Source organism: Eschrichtius robustus, chromosome 18, assembly GCF_028021215.1.
Source record: "Eschrichtius robustus isolate mEscRob2 chromosome 18, mEscRob2.pri, whole genome shotgun sequence".
Classification (NCBI taxonomy): Eukaryota; Metazoa; Chordata; class Mammalia; order Artiodactyla; family Eschrichtiidae; genus Eschrichtius; species Eschrichtius robustus.
In genome coordinates this window covers 9235512-9256951 of record NC_090841.1, presented here as the reverse complement: position 1 = coordinate 9256951, position 21440 = coordinate 9235512, and the positions used below count along the sequence as shown (strand labels likewise).

At 38.0% G+C, this 21440-nt stretch overlaps 1 protein-coding gene across 1 annotated transcript in view; it reads right to left on the bottom strand.

Annotated features, from left to right (window-relative positions):
* FRY (FRY microtubule binding protein) overlaps positions 1–21440 on the bottom strand; it is a 328463-nt gene that overhangs the window by 156985 nt on the left and 150038 nt on the right. The window contains exons 4-7 of the mRNA XM_068526437.1: positions 8461–8600; positions 4490–4580; positions 4182–4261; positions 3984–4064 (exon numbers count right to left, since the gene is read on the bottom strand). Of these exons, the coding sequence (XP_068382538.1) occupies positions 3984–4064; positions 4182–4261; positions 4490–4580; positions 8461–8600 (392 nt within the window). The remainder of the gene's footprint in view (positions 1–3983; positions 4065–4181; positions 4262–4489; positions 4581–8460; positions 8601–21440) is intronic.

Sequence of the window (21440 nt, the reverse complement as noted above, 5' to 3'; positions counted from 1 at the left end):
TCATTGTATTTTGTTTCCTGAAACTATCAGCCTGAGTTTCTGCAAAGGATCAATTAGGAGCAAGGCATGATCACAGAGGGTAATTACGACTATAAAAGTTAAAGGCCAATTAATAGAATCCCAGAAGTTTGGAATCGCAACTCTTGACACCTCAAAGCAGAAATTTTAGGACATATAAGGGAGGTGGTAAACATACAGATATGGTGTCACCAAAAGGCAGTGCAACAGGTGTATGATTGGCAAGTGGCTGTTACGGGCTTCATGAGAGCTGGCAATTTTCTCGTTCTCGGCTGGAATGCAGGAGGTTACATGGTGTTCATTTGGTAACAATTTGTTAAAATTGTTTGTATTTTCTAAACAACTTATGGATTTTTCTTTACGTTTGCTGCATACAAAAAAAAAAAGATTTTAAGAAGGCAATGGAGCAGAAAATAGGTAGTGAATGCGTTTCCATTTTATGAATGAAGAAACAGATTGGAAGGTCAAAGTGAAAAAGATGAGACTTTGTGATCTTCTGATGTGAATTCCAGGAATTTCCACTATTTTGTAGCTGCCTTAGACAGTCATGAGCTGTGAAATGTAGTCCCTGTCTATTTAGAACAGTATACAGTTTAACTGGAAAGATAAGACAATGTAGCACTGACCATGAGCCATGTGAATAATAGTAATAATTTTAATAATAACCAGTATTATTATTTATGAGGTATGTTAGCATGGGCCTGGGACTTTGCCTGGGTCTCTCTGGTCCTTCAGGGAGGTTAAATGCCCCAGGCCAGATCACTTTCTCATATTTCACACTGTCCTTTATGTGAATAATACACCTGAAGAGGCTCCAGGGGCACTGGAGAATGAAGGGGCTCTTTCCAGCTGGATAATCAAAGATTTCAGAGGTGATTTATGTTAGGGTAAAGGGTGAACAGAGGTTTTAGGCAGAGACAGATGAAGGACAGGAAGTAGAAATGGCATAGCAAAGCGACGGAAGTGACACTTTCAATCAAGATTATAAAAATTTATAAAATCTATAAAAACTAGATTTTTTAAAATTATATTTTATTTCAAATTATTTCCAAACACTAAAAAAAAAAAAAAATCTATGGTTTTAATTTTGAAATGTGAGACTTTAAAAGAAAAAAGTAACTTTACAGGTTAGAGTTATATTGTTTTAAAGATCACATGATACTTAGAAAGTGTGTTTTCCTTTTCTAATCCGTGACTAAAACAAGGAGAGGGAGGAAAAGGCAGGTTATTTGTACACCTCACTATTTCAGTATTCTCACAAGTTAGTGGCTAAAAGTCCATTTATTTCTCATTTAAAAATAAATATAGCTATCTTTTACTTTAAAAAGTCCCACATGACATAAACATGTTATTTTAAAATAAAAATAATCCAAAAATCTATTTGCACTTAAAATCTATTTTCTCTTAAAATAATTTTAGGGAAAAATAAATTTCTTTTCAATGACCACGCCTAGAGTGTTTAGTATTCTTTAGTAAATACAGTAACTAAACGATTACTCAGTCTTCTGCTTTAAAATGTATAGTATATATTATTAAAGTGAGAGTATAAGAATATATATATTGAAATTATATCACATAAAGAGAGAGCAGTTTTGGAATGAATCTTACAATCAATCATCACTATTTAAATGAATATGTCAGATTTTAATCCAAAAAACTTACCTTAAAAAATCTAATTTTAACTTAATTGACTTTCAAAAAGTCAAGACCCTGGGTGAATATCACTTAATAGCAAAAAAAAAAATTTTTCCCTTAATGACAGGAATTGAGCGCATTATCACTAGTAAGATTAAAAACAGTGATTCTGCTAAAACTTAAAGACCAAACTAAATATTAATATCTAAAGTCATAATGAAGAAGACATTTTATGTGCATTACCACTGTGATCTAGATATAAAATCTAAAATTAGAATTGTTACATTACTCAAGTTTATTTTTAAAAAAAGATAACCATTCTATACCAAATAGGCATACATCCTTTTTTTCCCCCACTGAGAACAAAGGAAGCAGTAATTTTCTAAGGTGACAATAAAGTAATGGTCCTGGTGTACTTATGAGAAGAACGTAATGTGATAATTTGTAGTATGACACCAGTTTAAGACTGTACTGTCTATCAATAAAGGTTAACTCTATACTGGCTGGTTAAGAATTTTTCAATGGGATTACTATATATTACTGCAATTACTGCAAGAAGCCACTGGTGAAAGCGTTTTCTTGTGACTAAAAAGTACCTAGAGCATTATCCAAATTGAGGCATTTGTTATAGCCTACTATTGCAGAATTGAGACAAACACTGACATGAAAATTTTTAAAAGTCCCTGTTGGCGAGTCCCTGTTGGATCATCAATCAGACCTAATATGGAAATTCCTACAACCTTAGAATGTTGCTTTAATTATGACGTTGTCTCTCAATTCATTCTCAACCGACTGAAAATCGGTGTAGCTAAGGCAAGTCATTCTATAGTAACTGATATTGTTATGTACAGTTCACAAAACTAAGAAAAACACAAGAAGTCATTTCTGGCATATTAAACTTTCCAAATGATTGTATAAGAGAGTTAGGCTGGGGTAATTACAAAGGAATATGATGAGATTTCCAGGGTTTGACAAAGCAGCCAAAATACATAATAACAACTCATTTTTCTGATCTTTTCTAGGAATGAGGTAGAGACACATGAGTTAATTTGCCAGATAACTGCAGCTTATTCCTTCAAAAAGCCAATACTTTTATTATTTAATTGCAATGGAAATCTCTCCAAAATGCATTACACTTTTTTTTTCATGAACTACAATTATAACAATGGGCTATAATAAAAGTACAATATATATTCTCATGCAAAATGGTCCAGGTAACTCTAATGTTTAGTTCTTATGTATGCTTTGGCCAGTTTCTCTTTCCTCTCTGTTGCTGTCAGTTTTTGAGCTTGATATTTCTCAGGGCGTCAGTGTATCTAAGTCTCTTTCATCTAGTACTGATGTTTTATGTGTTAGAAAAAAAATAGGTAGTCAAGATGAATAGACAAACAGGGTTAGATTAAATAAGTCACCTCAAGGAGTTTTTGGGGTCTGTTTCCTGAGTTCTTGACTATGTTTTGGCTAGCTAAAGGTGCTGAGTAAGTACTTTTTAAAAATTTTGTTTTGTGATAAATTGAGTGTTTCCACACTGCTAAGTTAGGAAATTCCATCTCTTGAAGATACAAATCTCTCTGAGGGTTGCAATTTCACAAAGATCAGGGCATCACTGTTGCTCCAAGCTGGTCTCTTGGCTTGGATTCACATTATGTCTCTGGCTCACTTTGCCTAACCTAGAAATTCAGGATCTTGCCCGATTTGCCTCAGGGTTGAATAAGATGAAGATGGGTGAATAGGGTGTGACATCACTTTTGGAAGAAGTATATTATTGCTAATAGTCTAATACCACTTTGTTCTAGCCTGCTAAGTAGTGTTATGGGGCCAGATATATTTAGCAATGAGAATTTTCTGACTTGTTTCCATGACAGTGTCTTGGACATTTTTAGCTCAGCTGAATTAAGTAAGGTCTATAGTAAAGGGACATTCTAGAATGGAATTTTCCCACTCATGGATGCTATATCATAACCACCCACTCATGGAATATAGAAAACAAAACTTTTAAAACTGATAAACTTCTTTGGAAAATTAAGCAGGAAGAAAAGTACTTTGGTTAGTTCATTTCTTTCTCGGATGCAATAGTCTGAAACTCATGGACCCTTGGTAGGATCTGGATCAATTGCCAAGTGAAAAAGCTAAAGGAGAAAACAAATTGGAAAAAGACTTGGTACTTGCCCTGGGGAGCTTCTTGTGAGGTTCAGAGACAGGGCACACACAGCATAAATAAACCCTAGTTTCTGGTAAGCTCACACCCTCCCCCTTCCTGAGAGTAGGGCTGGGTTGGCACAGAAGAAGCACTCATGTTCTTATGGTGAAGGATTCTGAGGTTCACTTACTTAGCTTGTGCCAACACTCCAATGACTTCTGCATACAGGTCTGCCACAATGTGCATATTGGCAGTGTTAGGACCAAGGTACCTAAATAACATACAATTAGACAAGTTAGGAATACCCCCAGGTCATCTGAAAAGAGCAAACTTGATTTAGTTTTAAGTACCCAACTTCTTCAAATTCGAAGGTGACAAATTACTTTACCCTTCTTTGTACTTAAAGTGCTTGAAAGCCAAGTTAATAACATCATGTATTAAACTGTCTATTACAGGATGAAGTGGAATCTGGAAAAAAAAAAAATAGATGGCTCTTAACTTGGAAGGGAATATTAAAGATCAAATCAGTAAGAGTACTTACAATGAACTATATATGGCCTTTAACAATCAATAAATATAATTCATATGACATAGTATTTGAAATTCAAGAACAATTTAATAAATTTGACCTTAAAAACATACGTAGTTTTTAGATAAATAAATCTTATCTAAAGTAACATTAAATTAATGACCTACCTGTTTCAAAACTTCTATTAATACTAAAGAAAAAATAAAATCAATGGCGAGGTCTCGTCTTTCCATTAAATAATCTCGCTGCTGTTCATCACTGTAAAATTTAAAATATTCACATTAAATGGGCACTGAAAATATCCTCAGAGTGATGTAATTCACCCAAAAATCTAGGACTCATCCCCAGTGGACTGCAAACCAATTTTGTTACGAAGAAACTGCAGTGGTAAATACACACTGAAGTTATTCCTATGATCAATCTGGTGCAGTGGACAAACACCGGATTTGAATATTTGACTTCAGGTTTTAAATATCCAACCATGTCAACTTGGGTAGCTATCTGTGAGTCTACAGTTTCATCTTGTGGACTTTTCTAAGGTACCTTTCAGCAAAGGAATCCTATCATCTGTAAAATGGAAACAAACATGATACAGGGCCCCGGTGCCAGAGGTAGACCCTGAGAGGATCTTGTGAAAAGAGTTAAACAACGGAAAGAAATAATATGATTACCTATGGAATCAGGACTGCAGTGGGAGGAGAAAGGATCAGCATTACATTTCGTTTCTTTCCCCCCGTCCCTTTCCTCTTGACCTTTTGCCACTTGAGATTTATGAGAGGAAGAAAGAAGATGTGAGGGGGTGGTGGAAGAGAGAAAGATTAAAACGCAGATGGAAGAAGAGGTAGGAGGGACAAAGTGGAGCCATCTGAACTCATTCCAAAGTGAGGGAGCAGAATGATCACCGTCAGGAGGACAGAAATGTGAGTTCATACCCCCTTCCCTTCATATTTCCTGCTTCTCTAATGTACTGAGGACTAATTTGGAATTGAGCAACTGAAGTGACTGCAAAGTTCCTTAGCACAGAATACTGGTTAAGAGTGTTGGTTTTGGGGTGGCGGTGTGATGAATTGGGCGATTGGGATTGACATGTATACACTGGTGTGTATAAAATTGATGACTAATAAGAACCTGCTGTATAAAAAAATAAATTAAAAAAAAAAATGAGTGTTGGTTTTGGTGTAGAACAGTCCTGGGTGAAAATTACGCCTCTTCTACTTACCAGTAATTTTTCCATCTACAAAATGGAAATAATAATAGTAATTATAGTAAGGTTTGCTTGAGTATTAAGAGAAAAACGTGTATTTAGTAGAGTCTCCCAAACATACATCTGCTCAGTACTTGCATATTAAATAAAAGCAATGAGAAAGGATGACAGAATTTGGATTTGTCAGGCAGATATTTTCAAAATAAATCAAGACTATTTTAAATATGGAATGCTTTTCTCTTCAGTCAAGAGGGAATGAGAGGAAAGCATATAAAAGATATAAAAAAGAACTCTGGAGGAGCTCTGCCTCCTTGAGCAAGTCCAGTTAAGCCTGGTAGGTGACAGAGCAGGTCAACAAGGGAAGCTGCGGCTTTAACTTTCAAGGGGAAATGTATGGACCGGGCAGGAACTCATTCATTCAGGATCATTTACAAACAGTCCTGCCAGGAGAAAGAGCAATGGACCAAACCATCCATCTGGAGCCCTTCAAGACCCACTAGAACTAGAAAGTGCTGCTGCCAGATGAAGGGAGGAGAGGAAAACATATGGAGCTGCATTAAAAAGAGGGCGTCCACAAGTCTGACCCAGAAATTACATCATGGAGAAGAGAAACAGGAAGTCTGAAGACCACAGGGAGGGAAAACTCTCAAAGATGGCCAGCAGCAGTAGAGAGAAGAGGGCTGTAGTAAGGGGTCTCCAAAAGGGGCCAGAGGAACTTGAAAAAGTAGCAAAAAAATCTTGGTAGAAACAAAATTTTAAACTCCTGATTCTGTTTTATTTAATAAGCCAATTTATGCTTTCAAATAAAAGGAAGACATATATCTTTCCAATAATGAATTCAACTTTATTGCTAGTTTGAGGTCCAACTGCCAGGAGCCAGAGGCATCTGACAAATTTATTTGGCAGTCAAAATGTTGATACTATACTAATCTTAGAAATCATAACCCAAATACACATCCATCACATTTGACTGTTTTTAGTTGCTTATGCTTCTTCCTTAAGTTCCTCTTTTCTTGTTTCTATTAAGAGAAACCCCTATTATTAGCTACATCATGTTCTAGAGACCCTCATTCTTTTGGCTTTGTCCCAAACACACATTCTCTCTCTCTTATTTTAAACTTTCAAGTGCTAACTAAAATGCAATTGAGTTGAATTTCACTGTCCCGATTCTCTGTTTGATCTCGGCAATGACTCTGATCTCCTGGAAATAATCAGTAATACAACCTAAAGAGCTATTCTTTTCAATCCATAAAGAAATCAATTCATGAAAAATCTAGTTTTAGTAACTAAATTCTGACAAAACAGGACAAAACTAAAACTCACTTAATTCAACTCACTAAAACTGCCCCACTCTCTACCCCTAGAAAGTTTTAGTATCTATTCATAAGCTAACATGAAATAGGGGGAAATACTAAAATGATGCCATTAATTTATTAATCATACAGGCTGAACCATTTTCAGACACAGGATTGAAATTTTACCTTTAAATTTGATACATTAAAAATATTTATGAGAGATTGCTAATTGGTATGGGGTTTCTTTTTGGGGCGAAAAAATATTCTTGAATTAGGCAGTGGCGATGGCTGCACAACCTTGTGAATATACTAAAAACACTGAATTACACACTTTAAAAGGACGCAGTTTATGGTATGTGAATTATACCTCCATTTAAAAAAATTCTTCTTCAACTAAAATAATTATTCAATATGCAAAAGTTATTAATTTCTCCCCCAAACAAAATGATAAGTAAATGAATCTTGAATAAACTCAAGCATATTACAAAATGAAATTACAAGTTCAGGTGAAATGTAATTTGGTAAAATAACAGGTCTTCAATTTCAAGAGAAGTTTACATATTTTTAAGTACTAGGAGTGTCAAGAAAAATGAGAGGGATAAATCACTCACAAGTAGTAGTTAATATCTGATTTTCTGAGTGATTAATTTCAGTTATATTGTCTTTAAAAGCATTAAAAAATGTATAACCCATGTGGAGAAATCTAAGTGCTTTGAAAAATCTCTTGTTTTTTTTAAAGAAAGGTAAATGTATTAAACTTTCTTATGTTTGCTACCTTGCTATAACAGGTTGATTTCAAACATATGAAATTATACATATTTACCTAAAATTCTGGGGGACTTACATTCATTGGACAGAACGAGAATCTTAAGTTTTATGGCTGAAGAACTCATGTAGCAGCAAGGTCCACTTTTCAAATCCAATAAACAAAATTCTCAGCTAGAAGGGAAGTTAGAGATGGGGTGATCTGACTTCCCCCTTTGCTCACGAAAAGGCTGGGAGCTGGGGAGCTGTTGGGAAGCTGGCCAAAGTCACATGGCTAATTAGTGGCAGCTCCATGACTACCTCTAAGGTCCAACCCAGCGTCCTTTGCACTACAGTACCCTGGGCACTCAAGGTTACGAACGCAGATCCAAATATCTACGCAATGTCGGGCAGGGCCTGCTGCAGGCTTTCTGCCTTCAGGTGCAGACTGGAGGAGAGAGGGCCCAGGAGAGAAGCAGGCAAGAGGGTTACCTAGGGTCCTTGACACCCTGCCCCCACCACTGTCAAAATAAGGCCATGTAAGAATTTTCAACCTGTGACAGCTGGCAGTGACAAATACTCCAAATGTGCCACCTGCTAGACAAGGTGGTGCTCATGTGTAAAGAGGCAGGAAGATCTAGAAGCCACCCAACTCCCACTTTGATTTGTTTCAAGAAAGAAAAGAAAAGAAAAGAGAAGAAAAGAAAGAAAGAAAGAGAAAGGAAAGAAAGAGAAAGAAAGGAAAGAAAGAGAAAGAAAGAGAAAGAAAGGAAAAGAAAGAAAGTAAAAGAAAGAAAGAAAGGAAAGAAAAGAGAAAGGAAAGAAAGAAAAAGAAAAAGAGAAAGAAAGACAGAAAAAACTATAATCCTCATAATCCTTACATAGAGAAGCATACCTTTTGGATTTATTGCTGGTTCTTGGTCTGTATTCATGTGATTCATCCTCAATGCCATTTTGCCTTTTATACCAGTCAAATAATGTACGTAGAATGGAAGGCAGGCAGTACTCAGAAAGGGAGCTCATTGAACTGATGACCTACAGAGAAAAGCAGGCGATTAAAAAGCTTTGGTGGCACTGCCAATTACTGAGAAACTTTTTATTTCACAAATAACTCCAAACCATAGTCACTACAAAATTTTCTTATTTATCACGGTCCTCTCCTTAATAATCTTTAGCAGTACATTCCCAAGAACCCGTTTCTTACTGTTGACAGATGTTCCTAATATAATAACTTTGTGGTTTAAGAAAGATAATTACTTTGACTCCCTTTCATTCTAGAAATCAGATGTTAATTGCATACAGGTTATTCATGGACTGCAAAGAAATTATTTTCCCACAGCATCTAAGAAGTACAGTGACTGGTACTTCTTAGGTCCTCAAAAATGCTTGTTATATAAATAAATACATTAATTAATATGATTACCTTAATGGCTTAGGTGAAATAAGCAATTCTATCCCCCAAACAAATAACCTAAGTGGTAATGCAATGTATGGTTTTCTGCCAATAATCATTCATAAACTAATCTGAGGTGTGCCCCAAATTAGACTCAATGAATCAGTAGCAGTAATTTACTCTTTATTACATCAAAGGCAAACATCTCCCCTCTTTAAACAACAAACATACCTTTGATAGATGAGTTATTCTACTTTCCTTATTTTGGAAAGATTCCTGATCTTTTATTAAGTATCACTCCTCAACTGAACTTCAGTCAATATCTCATATTATAATACATGCAAAAATGAACTCAGAATGGGTCATAGACCTAAGTATAACACCTAAAACTATAAAACTTCTGAAGAAAACATAGGGGAAAATCCTTGTGACTTTGGGGTAGGTGAGGATTTCTTAGGGATCAAACCAAAAGCAAATTCCATGAAAATTCGATATTTTGAAAATCATCAAAATTAAAAGTTTAAGCTTTTAGAAGGATGCTGTTAAGTGATGAAAGGACCAGCCACAGACTGGGAGAAAATATTTGCAGAACACGTCTCTGATAAAGGTCTTATAAGCAGAATGTGTCAAAGTACAGTGAGATAGGTTTTAATTATTTAATTAACAAACAGTATAGGCAAATCATAACACCCAGCACTGATGAGACAGGAATTTATCTCAAGTACATAATTAGAGATGAGTAAGAATGTTCAGGACAGCATTACTTATTATAGCAAAAAAATGGAAACAAATGTCCTGCTATAGGTAAACGCCTGAATCCAATGTGGAATTTGATGTAGATTATCTATGAAACCATTAAAAATCTCATTTCAAAAATATTTAATGCTATGAAAATGTTCATGATATGTTAAGTGAAAAAAGAGTGAAAACTCATTTAATTGGTATGATCCCAATTTGATAGAGACCCATATAAGTATGCATATATAGAAAATAAGACCAGGAGGAAATATACCAACATATTAAGAGTACACATTACAATCAGGAGAGATCTCAGGAGAGAGATCACCAGAGGGAGAGGGTAAGTGGGAGTTTAAAAAAAATGAAGGTAGGATTTTACCTGGGCCTTTTTAAAAGAAAGGGTAGAACTTTGAAATGAGAGTCAAGAAAGAAACTAAGTAAGGAGCCTAAGCAGGAAATCCTACCATCATGAAGCTGTAAAATAATTGTTTGTTGATAATGATTATGTGATTAATGAAGGTTTTGAAGGAACTGAAAGAAGAAATATCTGACTGATGTAGGGACTTTGGTTCACCAGAGTGGAGGGAAATAATGTTGAAAATTTTAAGTTGGAACTAAATCATAAAAGGTACTTAATGACGGTCTAAACAATTTCAGTTTTCTTCTCTAGAAAATGAGAAGCCCCTCAAGATTTCTGAGTAGGATACTCAGCCCATAAAAATGATGTTTGGGGAGGTTTAATCTAGCAGTGACGTGTAGGCTGGACCGAAGTGGTTTGCAAACAGAGGCAGTTAAGAGAATACACAACACATGCTTGAATCTAATGAGGTTATTACTGCAACAGTTCCAGGAGTGCAGGGCTCAGAGCCTGAGCTGGGGAGGTGGCAGAAGAAACGGAAAACGTTAGTTAACTTAAAATATTTCTGTAGTTAAGCAGCCTAGGCTTAACTTCCTTTTACAAAAGCAGGAAACTAGAGCAATGAAAGCACAAGTGCTTCATGTCAACAGGACTTTCCACTGTCACCTTTAAAACAAGCCCTAAGATTGAGCAAAGCAATGATTGCTTTCTTTCTCAGATTCTATTTCTTGATAGCTTATTTCATGCTCTCTCTCTTATAATTATGGTTTTAGGTACATAATACAAAATTGTGCATTATCTTTAGTTATGGGTTAAGTTAAAAAAAAATAAACAGGCTATTGCATTTAGCCTGCCTGGTGAACCTAGTCACCGTTATAGGGTTCTGTAATTTTAAAATATCTAATTATTTTCTTTAAAAAAAGAGCCCTCCCCTCCAGGCTGTAACATCCACAGGCACAACAAATTTTCCTGCTCTTCCTTTGGCTATAACAGCAGTAAATTTTTGGAGGAAAGCCGACTATGGTGTGCCAAGGGGGTAATTTCCTAGTTCTCTCTAAAGTTACCCCAGCACCAGAAAGGATATTTCTTCAAGTTGTCATCATCTAGAATATTTTGAATTGGGAAACAAAGAGGGTTCCTCCCACATGGGAAAGGGGATCAGAATTCAGAGTCCCTGACCAAGGGTTAATTCTGTCTTAATTACTGAATAGGTAATACAATCCCAAAGCCACTACGATTATATTTCAGCAATTTAAAAATACTTGTGCAAGTCTGGATGAGACTTAAGGAGACATGATGACTAAATGTACTGTGGCATCCTCAATGGTATCCTGGAACGGAAGACAGATATCAGGGAAAAACAAATGAAATACAAACGAAGTATAGAATTTAGTTCATAATAATGTACTGATATTGGTTTCTTAGTTATGACAAATGTACCCTGGTAATGTAAGATGTTAATAGGAAAAACTGGGTACGGGGTATATGACAACTGTCTGTACTATCTTTGCAACTTTTCCGTAAATCCAAAACTATTCTAAAATAAAATGTTTATTTAAAAAACATTACAGAATATTGAGTAGAGTTCCCAATATTCTATAATAACCTAAATGGGAAAAGAATTTGAAAAATATTCGAATAGATACATGCATATGTATAACTGAATTACTTTGCTGTACACCTGAAACTAATACAACATTGTTAATCAACTATACTCCAATATAAAATAAAAATTAAAAAAAATTTCTGTGTGACATTTACAAGCTCCTTTATTCAGACCCATAAAGGTGATATAAACCTGTGTTTGACTCCTATAAACCTCTCTGGGTAGAGCATTCTCTAACAGAGCATTCAGCTACTTCACTTAGGTGTAACCCACATTCTCCATAGAGAACGTCAGGAGTGTTCTTCAAACCTCAGCTGTAATCATTTTTTTCTACCCGTAAAAAGTCATCCTGAAGCCATTCTTGGTATTATATCTATTGGGCATGCTTTCCATGGCAAATACACTGAGACCATCTTAGAAGAGATGAAAGGTCAGCAGGGGGTGGATGTGTATGTTTTTTCCATCTCTCTGTTACTGCCCTTTTGAGTTCAGACTTTCAGGAAGGAAGGGTGGAATTTGCAAAGACCTGGCCCTCAAAGCTCAGGAAGGGAGGAAGGTCTAGCTGGCTTCTTGGTTACTCAGCTCCTTCATTTATGGGAAGCAGAGCCAATGGTGAGATGAATTCTAGCTCTGTGCTGCTGTGCAAGGAGAGGCCCATTTACAAAGATGTTCTTGTTGCATTTAAATGATCATATTCTTCCATCACAGATGAGCTAGGTACTGTGCAGCTTGAGGAGACGAAGTGCACAGAATCACAGAACTATTTCATGCTGGTGTTTTCTTTTGGAGGGGTGACAGAGGGGAATACTAAATGTACTTTGCAAATGTTTTCTTAACGTTTATTTTGGCGTTTTATATATAAATAGGCTAAAAGAAACTGTCCATTATGCTGTATCTAAGACATTAATTTTTCATAAGCATTTTATTATACTGGCTGAATGCAAAGAAGGAAACTTCACACATAAATATTTGAATAATTACTCAGTGGAGTCATTCCATATTTTACAGTAATAAGGCTGACTTGTCATGAGTGGTGCATTTAATGAAAAATTTTAAAGTAACTTCACTGATGGCTTAATTTCTCAAACTAGTTCAGGTGGCCAAGCACCTGGGGGCCAGGGTACTTCTCTGTGTACCTGATCTATTATAGCAATTCAGAGGCAATTTTTTTTTTTTACTCGATCACATTTCATACTATTGCTAGCTTACAGTATTCGATGAGTGATGATAGACACTGCAGGCTAAAGAATAATTTATTATAAAAACTTAAAATTATAAAAATCTATATGTTAAATATGTTTTTCTTGCAAATTAGGAAAAGATCTTCATTATTTGATTTTACCATCTTGGTCTATTTTATGGAACTCACTGTTCCACTGGAGAATAAGAAACACTGAATAACACTAATGTGAATCCAATGCTACCTAATTTGTTTTTACTCTCTTAATTGCTTATATTTTTCACTTACATATTTTAAATAGATTTTCATTGAATTGAAGCATTAGAATCAATGTTAAAGCACTAGAATTTCACCTGCCTCCTTTTGCAGGAAAATATTACTACCCAAGATGATAAAAAGTTATTTTAGTTCTATTATAGATTTATAAAAGATTTATTTTACCATGTGTTTCCTGTTTATAGATAGCATTTTTAACACATTAAGAAACTAAGGTGCCACAAAAGGACATAAACATATACCATCTAGAAGAAAATCCCAAAAGAAGTTACTTAGAATGTATGAGCAAATTATCTGGAATTTAGAGTAAAGAATAGGTCACACTGAATTGCAAATAGCTGCAACTTAATGTTCTCAGAACAGCATATCTGAAGCCTGATCTCCAAAAGCCACATTTTCATAATTTCATCAGCGTACTGGGAAGATCCGGCGGGTTTGGGGTTCAAGTTACAACTCTGCCCTTTATTGGCTGTATGAGCTTGGCCATGTTGCTGTTTCTTTGAAGCTCTGTTTTCAGCTGTAAACAGGCCTTAAGAATACTTCCCTCACTGGGCTTTTATGGAGACTAAAGGAGAAATTCTGAAGTGTGGGACATATAACAGACCTTCAAAAGTGTCTGTTTCTTTTTTCCCTCTTCCATTTCCAAATACTGAAACTGAAGCACAGACACAAAATATTTTGACTTTGATAAGATCACAGGCTAAGTTAATGACAGAACGAATGACAGAAGTTGATGACAGATGTTATCAGAGCTGATAAATGTTGCTTTTAGGTACAGAGTCAGCCCTCTGTATCCGCAGATTCAACCGATCACAAATCAAAAGTATTCAGAAAATTAAAATGCCACAAGTTGCAAAAAGCAAAACTTGAATTTGCCGCTCTCTGGCAATGACTTACACACCATTACATTGTATCTGTAACTATTTACATATCATTTACATTGTAATAGGTATTATAGGTAGTCTAGAGATGATTTAAAGTATATGGGAGGATGTGTGTGGGTTATATGCAAATGCTACACCGTTTTATATGAGGGACTTGAGCATCTGTGGATTTTGGCATCCATGTAGGTCAGAGGCCCTGGAACCAATGCCTCGTGGATACCCTAGACAACCGTAGTGGGAAAAAATTAAGACCCACCTATCTCTTACCCAAGCACAAGCTACCAAGGCCTCCATTAGAACCTTTCTGCTTAGTCTGTATTCCCAAACTAAGCCAACTTTTCTGGCCCCAGCAGATGTAAACACAGTGCCTTCCAGATGCTTACTGTAGAGGCCTCTGAGCAACGCCTGTCCTACATCAGCTCCTTAAGAGAAAGGCAGCAGCACTGGGCTCCCCGAGTTTGCTGCATGAACACCTGGCTCTAAAGCAAATGGGAAAGGACACCGAGAAAGTAACTATTCTGGAACCACAATCAATCTGTTGAAGAAAAACCAATAATTGTAAGTCCTGACTCATCTACAAGTCTGACTCTCAGGAACCTCCAGCATCCTGAAAAAGGTGTTGAGCCCAAATGTAAGTGAAGAACGAACACACACACACACACACACAAATAAATGAGCCAACCAAACCAAACAAAAATGAACACATAGATACTGAAGAGGCAACGGGGAGGGTGAAATGGGTACAGGGAGTTAGCTGTATGGTGACAGATGGAAACTAAACTTTGGTGGTGAGCATGGTGTAGTGAATACAGAAGTCGAATTATAATATTGAACACAGGAAACATATACTGTTATAAGCCAGTTTATTAAAAAAAAAGAATGGATACAACCCTTGGCAGAAAGGCACGGCATTAAGCTCTCGTATTTCATGCAGCTCTCTTATTTCTCGTATTTCCGTAAACACACCCAGCCCTCTTTGACTCCGCTCTCCCCTCTCTGACCCACTGACGGGTCCCTCTTCTGGCCGACGGCTCAATCAGCCATGGACTGGCGATGCTTCCTCCTCCTGCCTCACTTCTTCATTCCTGAGACCTGATTTCTACTCTTGCTACAGTACCGACACTTTTCTATGAAAGATCAGAAAGGACAAACCCACGACCAGCCAATGGCCTTTCTGCAATCATTTCCCTTGAAGTCTCCTGAGCACATGACAACATTTATCAGATTCTGCCGGAAACGCTTTCCTCCTTGGGATTCTGTGACGCTGCCAGGCAGTCACTAGACTGCACTTTCTGCCATCTCCCGTATGGTTATTTAAACACCACCAAAGCACAGTAAGACAATGCACCTGTGAAAAGAAGGGGCTGGATTCTAATCCTGGTTGTTCTGGCACAAGCCCCTTTGGGGAGTAATCATACTTTCCTACGCAAAGAGGAAGTAACTTCCACTTACTCTATGAGACTGTTTTAAGAAACAAAGTTGGAGCAATACTTCAAATAGAAGCACATCGTGCAGTGTACAATTGTATCATTTAATTTACTGCATGTTTATGCCACCATTAGATATAAGCAAAGGTCTAAAAGCCAAGGGGCAGAGAAAATAGGCAAGAAGCATATGTAGCTGGAAGGTATGTGAAATAATAAAGATTCAGTTGTTACTTTACTCAAGCAAGACTTTTCATCTGTCTGTAAATGTATCTAGTGACTGTCATTAGTACATACTGTACCAGGTAAGGGTTACGTACTCCCTCAGGTGAGGGTTATTTTGGAGAGGTGTTTTTCACTTTTTAAAATGGGTTAACTTGATATGTGAGCTGTATTTGATCACCATCTACTCAGGTCCACACACATCACAGGTTAGTTGTTGTTTCATTGGAAAATCCAAAATATAATGCCTTGGCCTTTATATTTTAAAAGAATATCTGTAAACTTTGATTAACAGAGGAAAGTCACTTGGAGTTAAAATGGGGAGCTCACCATGCCCTTCACTCTCAGGGTGCTCTGCACAGATCACAGATAGGGAACTCATCACTGGTACCATGACCGTGTCCTGGTATAATGCTTCTTAATTTAAACGTTGCCAATCATGACCAGCCACTATAACTTGGCTGTGAAAGTAAGTCTCTTAAACTATTGAACATTAATCCAGCAATATGAAAATGTATTCTACATGGCAATGAATAGCCACTGCAGCAAAAGGCTTTCTCAAAGCGGGCTTCCCATGCGCTCCTAACTGCTAACCTCTCATTCTTCCGTCAGGGTCCCTGCGCAGGCTGCCATCTTGGGCCACCCCTGCCCTGGGAAGATGCATCTTCTTAGGCTTCTCTCACTTTTTTGGGCACTCCTTTTCTGGGCTTTCTTTTGTGGATCCCACTTTCTGGTCCTAAACGAACTATGTTTCCCTATGATATGCCTCACCCACTTTCTCTACCCTAATCTTTCAGCGTTTGTTGGGTGACCATATAAATGAACGAGACCTGGTTATTTCTCCAGAGGTATTTTACCCGCACTGAAAATTCAGTACATGTAAAACTAATTTATCCCCTCTCCCCAAGCACAGCATTCCTCTGAAGAACTCCTTATCCATAGAAAACAGTCCAGACTCCTCAGTATGGCTCCCATGGTCACGGGAGCAATGGGCTCCAGTCGGCCTTCCCAGCTTCCTCCCGGCCACTCCCCAGAACTCTGCTCTTCTCTCCTTCAACTCCTTTGTCCACTCGGCTCTACCTGTCTGGCACGACCCAGCGCATCTTGCCCATCTGGATAGCAGATATCTTTAGTATGTCACTGCCCCTTAACTGCTTCCTATGACATCCCCCCCCCCACCTTTCTAGCATCCTTAACTACTCCCTTACCTGAGATCCCACAGCACTTGAACTGGACCTTCTTATTATATTTACACCACAGTACTATTTGTTTAGGTATCTGTCTTCCTCCTGGGACTGAGAATTTCTGGAGAGAAGAAACTCTTTCCTACTGCTTTGTAACCCCAGCACCTTGCACAGACCTTGGCATGATTCAGGTGCTCAATGTTTGTTAAATTGAATGGAAATGGCTCCAAATCATGGCTGAAAACTGAAGTTACCTTTTGTTTCTCCTTCTCTCAACCAATATTGATTCCTCTTATATAATGTTGCTTATAGTCATTCTTTCTTTTTAGTTCCACCGTCTCCATTTTAGCCTCAAATCTTTATCGATGCCCCAACTCCCAAAATGCCTCCAAACTTAAAGGATCTCTCCAGTTGGCGTTTAACATCAAGGCTGCACTTTGATCTCTTTGATACTGGCATGTAGAGGATAAAGCCCCACCCGCTGGCATCAAGGTCTTCCACAGTCTGACCCTTCCTACCTGGAATGCAGGGACCACATTCTTACATCTCTTTGTCCCACACAGGGCTTTGTTGTATATGTACACACACACACACACATACACACACGCTCTCACTCACCTAATCAATGTTTGCTAAAATAACTTTATTACCTGGACAATTTTTCATTTATTTTGCTTTCTAAGCACTGAGGGTTAATTTAGGCATTTAAAATAAATTAGTGGCAGTGTACATTTTCAAAATGCTGTTGGAAATCTCATCACCTTTATTAATTCTCATTACCGTATGACTTTCCCACCAGCAGGAACTGGGAGCCCTCCCTGGCTCCCTAGTATAGGGCAAAGCTTGCTCTCGGGTTCATACCACGCCTGCTTCTTCCACTGCGAGCTTCCTTACTAGACTGAGGTTATAATTTATCTGATTTACATCTTTCTTCTTTGTCTCTCACACTAGACTGGGGGCCTCTCCAGGGCAGGCACTATGTTTCCTTCCTGTTTATTTCCACAAGCTGGCATAATATTTGGCACATGGCTGCCACAAGGTAGGTACTGTGTAAGAATGGGTCAAGTTCACATTCATAACATTTGTAAAAGTGAAATTCTGGGAATTAGGGTACAAATTCCTAGCTCTCCAATATACAAAGTAGTCACTGGTACAGTTCTTCTCCCACTAATAGTGAGCTTCAAAAAATTAATCCTGTTTAGACATCTTGTCATTTATGAAACAATAGGGCTTTTTTTTTTAACCAAGTCTATCCTATACATGTTTAGATTGTAATTAGGTTAAATAAGAGATATTAAACCAATAGTTAATTAAATAGAAAAGCAACAGAAAAGAAAACTTAAGGAAACTCAAAGCTTTAACCTCTAAATATACATTTTAAAATTCAAACTGGAGGGCTTCCCTGGTGGCGCAGTGGTTGAGAGTCTGCCTGCCAATGCAGGGGACACGGGTTCGAGTCCCGGTCTGGGAAGATCCCACATGCCACGGAGCAACTAGGCCCGTGAGCCACAGCTACTGAGCCTGCGTGTATGGAGCTTGTGCTCCGCCACAAGAGAGGCCACGACAGTGAGAGGCCCGCGTACCGCAATGAAGAGTGGCCCCCGCTCGCCACAACTAGAGGAAGCCCTCGCATAGAAAACGAAGACCCAACACAGCCATAAATAAATAAATAATAATGAAAAAGAATTCAAACTGGAAAGCTGACAAATTCTCAGAGATTTCCACGGTGAAAAAAAAAAGAGGTAGAGAACTGTACATAATACTCTTTACTGGGAATTTTGACAAAAAATAGGCTATATAATATCTAGTAGAGACACGTAATACCCAATATCCACTCTTCTCTTCTTCCTTAGTTATAAAATACCTCATTTTTAGATGGACACATGGTTGCCCAAAATAAAATTTCCTAATCTTTCTTATAGGTATACGTGGCTGTGTGATTAAGATCCGGTCAACTGGACATAAGCAGAAGTAGGGTGTGCAGTGTAAGGATGTTCTGTTTATTATTTTTATTTTTTTTCTGTGATTCTTTTTCCATTTCACCTTCCTGCTGCCTGGAGCACAGATGTAACGGCTGAGCTCCAGAAGCCAAAGTGGACCATGAGATGACCTTGGGAATGTAAGCCATACACAGGAAAACAAAAATACAAAGATACGGGACTGATTTTCTTTGTACTTCTTCAATGTGAGAGAGAGAAATAAACTTTTATCTTGTTTAAGCCACTGTTATTTTATGTGCCATTTGCCGCCAAACCTAATCTTAACTGATATGGGATCTTAGATCCATTACCTGTTGAAAACTCCCCTCTAAATTCTCACCAACTTAGTTTTTAAAAACATAAGCTGGGGCTTCCCTGGTGGCGCAGTGGTTGAGAGTCTGCCTGCCAATGCAGGGGACACGGGTTCAAGCCCTGGTCTGGGAGGATCCCACATGCCGCGGAGCAAATGGGCCCATGAGCCACAGTTACTGAGCCTGCGCGTCTGGAGCCTGTGCTCCGCAACAAGAGGGGCCACGATAGTGAGAGGCCCGCGCACCGCGATGAAGAGTGGCCCCCGCTTGCCGCAACTAGAGAAAGTCCTCGCACAGAAACGAAGATCCAACACAGCCATAAATAAATAAATAAATAAAATTTTAAAAAAATAAAATAAAATGCGCTTTATTAAAAAAAAAAAACAAAAAAACAAAAAACATAAGCTAAGCATGTTACAGAATAAAAAGCACAGGCTTCATAGTTAGAACATATGGATTCCAGTCTCGGTCCCTTCAGGCTTTAGTTATATAATATAGGGCAACCTCTCCAGGACTCATTTCCATTAGCTGTAACACAGAGATGACAATGAGACCTTCTTCTTGGGCTTGTTGGAAGGGTTGAGTAATGCCAGGTGACACGATACGTGAGAAGGGGTTTGGTAAGGCACTTCCCTGGTGGTCCAGTGGTTAAAACTCTGTGCTTCCAATGCAGTGGGCACAGGTTTGATCCCTGCTCAGGGAACTAAGATCCCGCATGCCGCACAGTGTGACCAAAATAATAAAAATAATAATATAAAAAAATTTAGAAGAGGCTTGGTAAATTATGAAGTATTACATGATTCTTGTTATTTTGTTTTTGCTTCTGTTTCTAACAGGAGAAAAATGAATCCTGGGCTTGGCAAGTGGAGGATTAAACAGGGCCACCCAGCATCAGGCACTGAAAGTGCAGAAGCCCAGCTCTCTTTAGCCTATCACTCATGCCAGGGACATTTAAAAGGGAGAAATTGATAAAAATATTCTCCAAATAGGGACCAGTTGTCCGTTGTCCAAAGGGTGCACTTAGCATAGTGCCTCCCCTATGGTAAGTACTAAATAAATGTCACTCCTGTGGGTACCACTGCTCCCAGGAGTATAGCAATGGAGTCTATAGCTCCAAGGAGGTGTCACCAGCATGTTCTTCTCCCGTAGGTGGACCTGTGTGACTCCAGACTAACATCCTCCTGCTTGGAATCAGAATAAGGGGAATTACAGAATTTGGACCTTTGATATCAAAACCCTAAGAGAGCTTGATACATTCACGGCCTTGCCAATAGAACTACAATTCTTATAATTTGCTGTTGAAACAGTGGACGGGCACTTTCAAAGGTGATTTGGCTGACTTTCTTTTTCATTGAATCCACAGAGGGACCAACTTCAGTCACACTTCCTTCTGGCCTGGGGATCTTGCTACCTCTTTAAAATGAGACCAACTTTGTAGGTTGTCTTCTGTCGTGGTTCATGCGTAAACTTATGATTTTACAATCAGAGGATAATTTCATGTGCCTTATTTGAAAGTCCTCAGTGACCACCTCACTACTGGTTCACCCCTAAAGTGTCTTTAATACACAGAGATGTGTTACAAGCAGTGGTTGTCAAGCATCAATGTGGGTGGGGGTCACCTGGAGATCTCGTTAAGCTGCAGAATCTGACTCAGTAGATCAGGGCAGGGCAGTGATTCTGCATTTCAACATTTTGAGCAGCAAGGTTAAAAGTATTATAGCTAATTAAGTGGCAAAGTTGGGATTTAAACCCCAAAGTCTATCTCTTTCCCACAATGCTGAAATGCAGAAATAGAGTGCTGAATAATAAATGAGACATTGTGTCTAAGCCAAATTATTTGGGATAACTATTACATGTAATGTTAAAATGCTAAAGTACTATTCTCCCAGAGGAAAAAGAAAGAAGTACACTAAACTGGAAAAAAAGAAAACACAATTTTTTTGAGGAAAGGACAGTGATAATCTAAGAGGATAGAGACAAAGAAAATAAGAGTGAAAAATTATGGAAGACAGATAATAGTTACGTTCTTAAGGAGAAAAAAAAGAGCCACACTTGCCACATTTCGAAAATAATGACCCCAAACATTCACCCCAGGTCCCTGACCTCCCAAGCAGGACCAGGTGACAGCAACTAAGGATAATATGAGGGGAGAAGACAGCTCCATGGCACAGAGAGACAAAGCCCATACTCCATTCCACCAGCATTCCAGAGAACAGCCAGCTCTGCCAGCAACAGAGCACAAAGCCAGGGCCGCACCAGCCTTCCAAGACCTGCCGTGACTGCAAACTTGTGAGGTCTCCCTCAGCCAACAGTTTATAAA